This window comes from Acomys minous (genome assembly GCF_964271855.1).
Source record: "Acomys minous genome assembly, chromosome: 18".
In the NCBI taxonomy this organism is placed as follows: Eukaryota; Metazoa; Chordata; class Mammalia; order Rodentia; family Muridae; genus Acomys; species Acomys minous.
The window spans coordinates 64035319-64046303 of NC_140501.1; the positions used below are offsets into that span (position 1 = coordinate 64035319).

The 10985-nt window shown below is 46.1% G+C and overlaps 1 protein-coding gene across 1 annotated transcript; it reads left to right on the plus strand.

The window, feature by feature from the left end:
• Positions 1–259: 259 nt before the first annotated feature.
• Positions 260–3178, plus strand: LOC311589331 (mast cell protease 8-like). Its single transcript, XM_084767641.1, has 5 exons — positions 260–330; positions 1481–1631; positions 1958–2090; positions 2312–2566; positions 2958–3178. The coding sequence occupies exons 1-5, from the start codon at positions 276–278 to the stop codon at positions 3108–3110; spliced, it is 747 nt and encodes a 248-aa protein (XP_084623767.1). The 5' UTR covers positions 260–275; the 3' UTR covers positions 3111–3178.
• Positions 3179–10985: the final 7807 nt, after the last annotated feature.

Genomic DNA, 10985 nt, shown 5'->3' on the forward strand with positions numbered 1-10985 from the left:
GAAGGGGACACACCCTGACTTAGTGTGGAAGTTTTCAATAAGTTCGCCAACCCTTCTCAGAGTTTAAAATTCCTGTGGGGAATGTGGTCACACTCAGCAGCAACAGACTGAAAATGTGTTTCCTGCACATCACCACACTGATGCCGCAAGAACTCTTAAATATCACACAGGAAATTAGTGGTGTTGGCCCCAGAGCCTCTTTCCTCACCTGATGATTTAAAAGTTGTAAGAAGGAAACAGGTGACAATGGAGACCTGGTCACTCCTCTGAAGAAGATGCTCCTGCTCCTGGTCTTCCTGGTGTCTGTCCTACCACTCAGCACTGATGGAGGTAAGCAGGCATCCCTTCCCTAGAGGGCTGGCATGTGACACACTGACACTTAGATTGTGCCTTGATCAGGCTGTACCTAAGAGCTGCTCATGACTTATTTCACCTGAGAAGGTTGCTGAACCACAGATCTAACACTGAATAAATAGGGCCTCAGTATCATGATGACCTACTCACAATGCGCCTGGTGAGTGAGAGCTCAGTCATCTAAATGGGATGAATTGTAAAAATATCATAGGACCCTAGTGGAAAGATTCATCTCAAATGAGGGCAATACATTCCCATTGGCCAAACCTGCTAAGAGTGGGTGACTTTATCCAGGGGCTGCTGTCCACATTAAGACTAGAGGAACACTTCGATTCAGGTTCCAGGCTCCCCTTTGTCTTGTCTCTGTCCTTCTGAACCACATGTGTCTACCACGACAGTTACCCACAAGCTTACTGAGCCAGCGCAGTGTGGCTTTATCCCTAGTCCACAGCTTGGTGGAAACAGGCTGACACAGGATCCTCCAACGCATTTCCCCATCTCACTGTGAGCCATACTCCCCTGTGGCCTCCTTTCTTTGATGTGAAGGTCATTTAAAGGCCTTAGGTGGACAAATCTATGCTGAAGATCAGACTACATCAGGAACTCTCCTCCAAGCTATGGGAACAGCACATTTGAGGGTTTCTTATTGCTTATTCAATAGTGTGTCTAAGTGGTGTGCTTACTATGTATCAGGAATCAGAATGCAAAAAAGCAGCCAGAGTTGTCAAGTCCCATAATGCATCATGCTCCCTTCAGACAGCCCAGTGCTTAATGACCAACTGCAGTTGGCTGGAGTGTATTCCAGGTCTTCGGGACAATATATGCAGAAATCTTCCTAAATGTGTGCATGAGGTTTAATTTGATTCAGAGAAAAGTCTTGACACCATCATTGATACAAGACAAAATTGAAAATTAGGGAGAAAGTTAAGGCATGCTGCTAGCTCTGCGTGATCTTTTGTAGAAGCCGGGCACCCTCTCTTGTTTTGAGACAGACCCATACAACAGGCTCTCTTCCCCATCCATGTCACATACACAGACTCTTCAGGCAAGAAGTGTCTCTAATCCAGCCACAAAATTGTTGCAGTTTCCCTAAGCACAGAGGTTCACAACAAGTTTTCCTTTTCAGGAAAAATCTTTTGGGGTACAGAAGTCAAGCCCCACTCCCGGCCCTACATGGCATACCTAAATATTTATGGGTGGGATTCACACTACTATTTCTGTGGTGGTTTCCTGGTGGAAAAGGACATTGTAATGACAGCAGCTCACTGTAAAGGAAGGTAAGGAGAAGCGACTGGGTCTTTGTTGCCTGGGACTGACCAAATAACAACACATTCCAGCCATTTGTAAACATAAAGAGCCAACTGCTTAAATCAGTCTGACTTTATCCTATTTGACATAAAGTGATTGTGAGACACAGAGCCATATGGTGTCGGAGAAGGGTCAGAAATGCTGGGAAGATTACTGATGACCAAATGCACAATGTTTCCCTAAATTTCTTGCTATATGACTTAGCCAAGCCCTGCCTTAGGTTGAGCCCTCACCTTCCATTTCAGAGACTGTTACATTGCGCCTATGTTGCACTTAATCCATCTTATTTTCACAGATACATAAATGTAACCTTGGGTGCTCACAATATCTGGAATCGGAAAAACACCCAGCTCATTCCTGTTAGTAAATTCAAACTTCACGAGGGCTATGATGAAGTAACACTGTCAAATGACATCATGCTACTAAAGGTACCACGTTACTCACCTCTGCTGTACTCCCACAGATTACTAGAGGACACTCCAGCCCTCTCCTCTGGGTGGCTGATCTACTGGTCTTAGGATAGGAGAATGGAACTGGGGAGGAAGCGGGGGCGAGCTTAGCAAATGGGAAAGATACAGGCAAACCCATCCCTGGTTAAGCTTGCTGAAAGGGCCACACCTGAACCCTGATTCTTCATCTTTCTGACCAGCTGGAACGCAAAGCTCAAATCAATAGTTTTGTGAAGACCATTGCTCTGCCAAAGAGCCAGGACTGGGTGAAACCTGGCCAGGTGTGCACAGTGGCAGGCTGGGGAAACCTGGCCAACTGCACTCCATCTAACACACTTCAGGAAGTAAATCTAGAAGTTCAAAAAAACCAGTCCTGCATGGAAATGTCAAGAAACTACAATGACTCCATCCAACTCTGTGTGGGAAACCCCAATGAGAAGAAGGCTACTGGTGCTGTAAGTATATAGCCACCCTCAAAACTTGGCCCAGGGACAGGGTGATACTAAGAACCCACAACCTGGTCTTCTTCCACACTAAAACCACTGCTGGTCTAGAGTATATGTAGGGATCAACATACAGAGATCTAGCATTTTCCCTCAGCCAATCTCGTCTTTTCAGCATGGGAAAATAAGAGAGAGAAGTCTAGCTAAACTGAAGAAATGACACAGCCAAGCAGAGACACTCTAGTGAGTCACTGAGCTCAGGACCAAGGGCAATGGTGACCCCCAGCCTTTCCCATATGAAATCCCAGGCCTTAGTGCGATCACAGAATAACGTGCAGGAAAAAAGTCTAGAAAGAGGCAATAAGAGGATATTTACTAAGAATTCTCCTTTGTCTGCCTACAGGGAGATTCTGGAGGACCCTTTGTGTGTGACAATGTGGCTCAGGGCATTGTCAGTCATCGCTTTTGTACTGGACAACCTCCTCGCATATTCACCAGAATCTCCAGCTTTATACCTTGGATTAAGAAGACAATGAAACTCCTTCAACAATCCTAGAAGAAAAAACCTGTGTCTGGGCCAGCATCCAACACCTTAGGGTACAGCAATGTGAGTCTTAATAAAGAAATCTGTCTTCAGGTTGGAGTTGACATCCTCTTCTTCTGTGAATAAATATCTTACAACAGTTCCTGTGCCATCTTCCTCTTCACCCTCTTCATCTCATAGTTGCTATCTTCAGCTACATCTCACAAAGCTTGTGCATCTTACCTGTGCACCAACCCCACCACAACAGCATGTGTAAAGGCCAGTAACTGTCAGTCCTGGAAAGTCCTGTCTTTGTCTGAGAAAGGGACCTTCTCTTTCTAAACTCTTCAAAAATAACAGACTACAAAAGGGGAGAAAAATCAAAAGTCCTTACCTAACTCTTGACCATTTTCCCTAAGGATTTACTATGTTTCTACAAAGTCTGCTGTTCTCTCAAGCTCCTCCTAGGTCTCCTAATCCAGCCTCTCTACTAAGCTGTTGTCTCATCTTAGAACTCCATCCAATTCCTTCCATGCTGTCCACAGGGACTCAGATCATGGCAGGGCCAGGTCAGCACTTCTCATGTATCACATCTGGCCCCAGACCCTGGTGTGAGCTCCGAGTCACAGTGCAGATTGCTCAGAGCAACCCACTGAACGACAACTGAATTTCAGCTTGTGCATCTGGTCATAGATGACAGCCTGATTTTTTCCCACAGTTTCTTACACGTACTCAATGCATACTGAACCTTCTCAACCCTTCTCACCTCCCTACCATCCCTGTGCACCAAGGCTCTCCTCACAATCCCCGTCACACAATCATATCTGTGGGTTTAGTTTCATAACCGACTGATACTAACAAAGAGCATCCGTGTGACTGTGGGTTTGGATCTATCCATTGGAGCCTGGTAGGCTCAGCAGTGGATGCACAACTAAGGTTGTGATTTCCTGTTCCCCTCCCAGAATCTGGCACTAGAGAATAGTTCAAGGGACCCTGGGAGCCTCTCCCTATTTTTGACTGATTACTGTTAGAGGCAGTGTTGTGTGAGCCCCGTCCTGGTAATTAACTACAGCTGGTATGAATTGAGGACTGCAGTAACTGTCTCATCTAGAGAATGGAACTTTGCAGCCCTTCATCCTATCTTCCAGCTCTTACATACTTCACATGCTCTGTTCCTTAATGTCCCCTGAGCCTTACAAGAAGAGAATAAAGGACTTGTTTAGAGATGGAACCACAACCACCACTTATTTCTACATCTTGGGCAGCAATGATCCTCTGCATTCACCACCATAAAGAAGGGGCCTCGGATTAAGGCTTCTCTGAGTCCCGACTTTTGTCTATGGGGGAAAGGATAGGTGTTTGGAAGACAGTTTGCTGTTCATCGGTTTAGTTTACCATCAGAGATACATTCCCCTGTATGTAATTAGCCAGGCATACAGCATTCTTACCTCTACTCCCACAATGTGGGTCTCAAATCAGATCAGAAGGCACTAGAAGTAAAACTTAAATCTGAAGGGATCAGCCCCACTCAAGAAAACCCAAGGAATAATAAATAATGACAAACCAGTAAGTCGAAGTAGTTGGGGAACACACAACATAATAACAGCAATCAGTAAACACTGCTCATTAACAATTCTCCAATATTAATGGTCTCAATTCCCCAATACAAAGAAATAGACTAATAAAATGGATGTGAAAACAGGAGTTATCCTTCCTTCCAAGAAACATACATCACCACCGTGGACAGACATCATCTTCCTGTAAAAGGATAAAAAGTGATATTCGAAACAAAAGGAACCAATAAGAAAACAGGTGTAGGTATTTTACTATCAGAAAAAACAGACTTCAAATAAAAACTGACCAGAAGAGGTAGAGAAGAGCACTACATACTCATTAAAAGAAAAATCCACCAAGAGGACATTTCAGTTCTAAACATTTCGTCACTAAACACAAGGACAACGAAGTGTAGGCTTTGACCTTTTCCAAACCTACTTTATTTGGCGTTCCTTAATGCTTATACCTCCCTTCCAACCCACCAACCCTAGGTAGGATAGAAAAGAAATTGATGGAAACAGGAGAAGTAGACCTTTTGGATTCAGTTCCTGGGAGCGATTCCCCTAGTGTAGTTGGCAGAATTTCAGCAGACTCTTTAAACAGCAATCCAGCAGTTTAGCCAGGGGACTGCAACCACAGTAGCCAGAACCCAGAGCAGCAGCCCGAACCTGGAGCCCTGAAGTGTTCTCTGTAGAAACATCTCAAAGTGGATCGATGAGCAACCAAACAACATCAAGACCCAAAAAGGGCCCTTTGTCTTGCTTTGGGCTCAGATTTGTGTGTGTGTGTGTGTGTGTGTGTGTGTGTGTGTGTGTGTGTGTGTGTGTGCACATATATATGTATATATACATATATGTGTGTATATATATATTCATTCTCAGAGTCTATACTAAGATGTGTTTCAGCTGGCAAAAACCAAGCCCCCACACGAGGTGGTTTGTCTTCTAATCGATAAACATCACCTCTTCTCTCACAGGTCTGTCCCCCAACCCACACATGGGATCAAAACAAAAACATGCTTACATCCACTACACTTAGGTTCATAAAAGACACTCTACCGCAGCTCACATCACAATTTGCTCTCACACAGTGATAGTTGATCACTTCAGAACCCTACCCTTGCTGGTAGACAAGTTATCCAGACAAAATCTAAACAATAAATGCTGTAATTAAATAATATCATAAATCAAATAAACCTAATAGACATCTACAGAATGTTCTGCCCAAACACTGAAGAATATTCTTTCTTCTCAATAGCCCAAGGAGATATGTTTCTAAGAGAAAGACTTTTGTGGATTGTGTTGATGCATAAGGAAAAGCAGGAATGTGGCGGTTTGAGGGTATACTATATGTGTATATGCTGGGTGTATATATACTGGGTAAATTAACTCTCCTCTGAAAATCAAGATCCTCACATCAGAGAGGGGTGAGAATCCATGATGTCTCCCCTCAGTATGATCTAATCTATAAAGTTATGCAAATTATACCACTTTCCTTCTCCAAGTCCAAATGAGAGATGAAAGAGAAAAAAGAGAATGAGAGAGAGGGAATCCCGAAACAACAAAAATCCATGTCTGGGAAATCACTAATATCACATCCTGAAGCTCTAATTGGAAGGGTCCCAAGCAGGTCGTCAATTGAGGAGATACCCACCCTACTTGATACCACAGCAGGGAGTATATACACATTACACACATATATACTGAGGCCAGGGCCTCTGACTCCTGCCTCACTGGATGTAGAGCTGAATAGCTTCACACTGGCAGCAGTGGTGTGCTCACAGGGCATCACGGAGGCACGTGAGAAGGACTGTTTGTACCAGTCCAGCTTCCCCAACAGCCTACCAGATAGGAGAAGACCACTAACAGATTAGAGGCTAAGATGAAGAAACTGTCTGATAGGGGCTGAGCTGATGCTGAGAACTGATAGACAGACAGACAGATAGCATCACAGGATCTTAAGAGAAGCATCCCAGATGTAAGAGACTTCACGCAAACCGTGAAGGCTCCCCTTAAAGGCGATCGTCATTGGGCTAGTGCATTATGTATCCTAAGCAGTCTCTCAACAAAGAGGCAGCCGCTTTTGAGCCTGTCCATATGGTGAGCAAGGAGCATCCCTGTGGTTCCCGCTACTTAGAGACACCTTTTCCTGGACATAGTATGGGTGTTTAGTTTCTCTTTGAAGAGTAAAATTCCCAACAGGCTAGAGGGGAGGATCACTGCTGTGTCCCAACAAATTAGGCCCCCCATGGCATGGGCTATGCAAAATACAATATGAAAGGAGTTTGAGGGGAAAGGGGGTGGGGTATGATAATGCTATAAATACAGTACTCCTGCATGAAATCTCTAAAAACAAACATTTTAAATTGAAAATAAATTGTCTCTGGGCAAAATGACAATCAAAATAGCTCTGGTTATTTTTTACAATTGCCCAGGAATCTACAATTGTCCAAAAGAGAAAGGAGTCAATAAAAATGATTTTGGTTGCTACTCGTTACTATGGTTGTAAATTAGGTGGTCTTTTCCAAGAAATATGAGGATGCTTTTATTTTGGATTTGAACTTCTGTACATCAGCGTCTTCCAGGACACCATCAAGTAGGGTGATATTATTCCAAACATCCACACCCAACTGGCACGCTATCACAGAGAGCCATCCTGTGTAAACATCCTTTCTCAGTCAACTTCTCATCCATCCAAATACCCAGTGAAAATTTTACCTCTTCCTTAGAGGTGGGTGCCAGGTGCCACAACCTTACTTAGGAATGTGGGGCCTGTGGACCGTGCCAACAGGGAATCTTGCATGGAACTTAAGTGAGGTGGAGCCTGTCCAAATCCTGGAAATCTCAATCTTGAAATTGGCAGAAATAAGGACCCATCTCTCCCTGTTCTGAGCTTGCGTGCTCTGAGGAGCTATCTGCTGCAATTCTCAAGGTGATGACGTAGCCTGGCATCTGGAAGTTCTCCCCCTGCCAAGTAGAACATCGCCAGTCCTAACCAATGATATGCGCCCACCCTAGGATCCCTTCTCGTTCCCCCAAGGTTCATATATACCCTTTATCCACTCAGAATAAACAGCCACAAGCTTTTTCAAGATGGCTATCATCTGAGAGTTGCTATGTCTGAGCTAAAAGACTGTAACACTTAACAAGCTGTTTGTGAGAGAAATTTCTCTCTCTGGGTGTTCACCGATGGATCTGGACCCTCCGCCCCAGCCCCACTAGGCTTCGTTTCTTGATCTGGTGCCTGGCTGCTCCAGTGCCTGGGTGCCTGGCCGCTCTGTAGGGAGGAAGTGGCCAGGCTGTCACACTGAAAACTCCGGGAAAGGACTTCTCCCTCCCCTCTGGACTGGAGAGCTGTAACACTAAGAACCTTGGAAAAGGACTTCTCTTGGCATTATCCTCCGTTCCAAGATCCTGCTGACACCAGCCATTCAGGGGTCGCTTCATCCTTTCCAGCCTGGTGTGTGCAGCAACGGTGCCTGGATACCCACTAGGGAAGAAACGGAACGAGGAACCACAAGGGAGAGCTAACGTGACATCTCATCCCTGAGACCATGGATAATTCTCTGACGTCAATGTTTTTAGATTTATTTCATACTGTGAGGCAAGAGTGTGTTTTCCCAAGGTTTCTATAGCAGTCGCTACCTCCTGCACTCCAAGCCCAGAGAAGTTGATCCTTGTATCATGACTGGGTTTCCTTCAATAGATGTTACTGCCCCTAGTGGCGCATGCTGGTGCATTTCCCAAACTGGTAGCTGCAAGGACTGTGTCATTTGCAGCAATGATAGAACGACACCAAGAGCAACTATAGCTAGAGCTGATTAAATTTACAATAGCCCATTGTAGTTCTCCAAGATGCAAATAGATGTGATGAAGAGAGACATGGCAGGAATCACCTCCTCTGCACTGTTCAATAATGCCTTAGTTGCACTGGCCCCTGGATAGCTCCATGATAACATTGCCCCGATTTGCTTTTTGGTAAGTGGAGGCAGTTGTGGGTTTTCACTAGCTTCTATCATAACGTCACTTCATGAATCAGGCAACCACTATGCAGATGATGCCAGTTGGTGTCTATGTCTCTCTTGCCTCTGTATTCAAGAACTGGAGAAAGAGGGTGTTCCTTTGGGACCCCATGTTTGGACCATCTCCAAATCCCGTCCTCTAACTGGGGCTCCACAGAAGAATTTGGGGTCTTTACAAAGTATTATCACATCAGATTCAGTACACAGTAATCTTTTTAACTGATCTTCTCTCTCTCTCTCTCTCTCTCTCTCTCTCTGTGTGTGTGTGTGTGTGTGTGTGTGTGTGTGTGTGTGTCTGTCTCTCTCTGTCTCTCTCTCTGTCTCTCTCTCTCTCTCACCACACACACACACACACACACACACACACACACACACACACATCGCTCTACTTAGACAGCTCCTTGTAGCTCTGAGGAATCAAAGGGAAAAAATACAAGAGGATAGAGTTAAGCCAGAACTTTGCTCCAGGGCACCCGGTCTCTATCATGCAAATGGCTGAGTGGTTGGGTCCAAGCCTGGGAACTAACTGAGGCTCCCTATGATAGTCAGTACCTCTTTTTCCCAGACCTAGAATTTTTCTGTGAAGCTCCATAACTCCAGAACGTTGATTCTAACTGTATGGTTCAATGATAAACGTAGACTTTGAGTCTGGAAAAGTGCTTGTTTGAGTTACTACTTAAGAAGGCTAACACGAGGGGAGATCCAAGATGGCAGCGAGCAGTGTGGACCGTGTTTGGGAGCAGCTCCGGTGAACAATTCAGGGAGTTGCGCAGATTTCTGAGGCAGGAACGCCGGGGTCCCCGCACCACGGCAGCAGAGGTGCTCCACAGTTCAGAGGGACCAGGGTGCGGAGGACCTGCTTGCCCCGGCACACGGGAGGAGCGAGGACTTTCTCGGATCAGAGCAGCAGCGGCAGAGACAGCAGTGCCACCAGCAGCATCAGCGGCACCAGCGGCTCCAGCGGCACCAGCTGCGGTGGCTGGGGTTTGCAGCTCAGAGCCTTCCAGTGGAGGCAATTGGTGTGGTGGACGGTGGGAGTTGCTGCGGGAGAGAGGACTCCGGACAGGATTTGGGTCGCGTGGTGCCTTGAGACCCAAACTAGACTCAGCAGACAGTTCAGCCCCAGAGTCCTGGGTTTGCTCGGTGAGCTGTGCCGTGGAGAAGCTGGCTCAGCTCAGCAAGCAATTCTGCCTGAGGCACAGCTCCCCTGCCGTGACACAGGCTGGGTGGAGTGCTCACTTCCACCCTAGGCTCCAGCTCAGCGCAGCCGCAGTTTTCCTGCTGTGACGCAAGCTGAGCAGAGCACTCAGTTCTACCCTAGGTGCTTGCTCAGCGCAGCCACTGTTTTCCTGCTGTGGCGCAAGCTGGGCTGAGCGCTCACTTCTACCCTAGGTACTTGCTCAGCCCAGTCGCAGTTTCCCTGATGTGACACAGGCTGGGCGGAGCGTTCACTTCCACCAGGTGCTTGCTCAGTGCAGTCGCAGTTCTCCTGCTGTGGCAGACGGTTCGGGCCCTGAGAAACTAGCTGGGCTCAACGCATGGTTCGGGCCCAGTGGCCCTGGCTGGACTTGGCAGGGGACCCAGAGGGTTGTGGATACCTTGGCCTGGTCCGGCAATCATTCCGAGACCCAGAGCAATTGCAAGACCCACAGCAGGGGGGAGCTGAGGATCGCTGGCTGTGGTAGCCCAGGACTACAGGGCTAACCTCCTGCCATCCACACCAGTGAAGTATCAGGGCTTCCAGCCTACGGAAATCATGAGAAAACAAGTGAATCTATCATCAGACTCCCTCCACTCGACTCTGGAAGTTACCCAACAAAAACAGAGATGGCAAGATGTCTAAAGGACAGCGTAAAAGCATACCCAAAAACCCCCAAAACAACATGGCGTCTCCAGTTCCCAGCTATCCCAAAGAAAACAACCCAGAGAACTCAAATACAATGGAAACACAAGAAAATGACCTCAAATCCTTGGTAATGAGGATGATAACGGAGGAAACAAATAAAATTCGAAATCAGATGCAGGAAGATGCAGCCAAGCAGGTGCGAGATATAAAAGAAGCACATAGAGTGGAACTGGAAAATTTTCAGGAAAATGTAAACAACCAGATGAAAGAAATAAAAAAATCCGTTCAAGATATGAAGATGAAAATGGATTCAATGATAAACACACAGACAGAAGAAAAACAAGAACGTGAGGCCTCAGAGAAGAAGGCGAATGACACAGTGCTGAGCTTTTCTAACAGAATCCAAGAGATGGAAGAACGAATCTCAAGTCTAGAAGATACAATAACAGATCTTGAAGCAACCATTAAAGAAAATGCCAAATCTGGA

Excerpts from the sequence above, each read along its gene's own strand:
- LOC311589331 (XM_084767641.1), top strand. The coding sequence starts at position 276 with ATGCTCCTGCTCCTGGTCTTCCTGGTGTCTGTCCTACCACTCAGCACT. Across the intron at positions 331-1,480 it reads ACCACTCAGCACTGATGGAG|GAAAAATCTTTTGGGGTACA; the intron begins GTAAGCAGGCAT and ends TTTCCTTTTCAG. Across the intron at positions 2,567-2,957 it reads AGAAGAAGGCTACTGGTGCT|GGAGATTCTGGAGGACCCTT; the intron begins GTAAGTATATAG and ends GTCTGCCTACAG.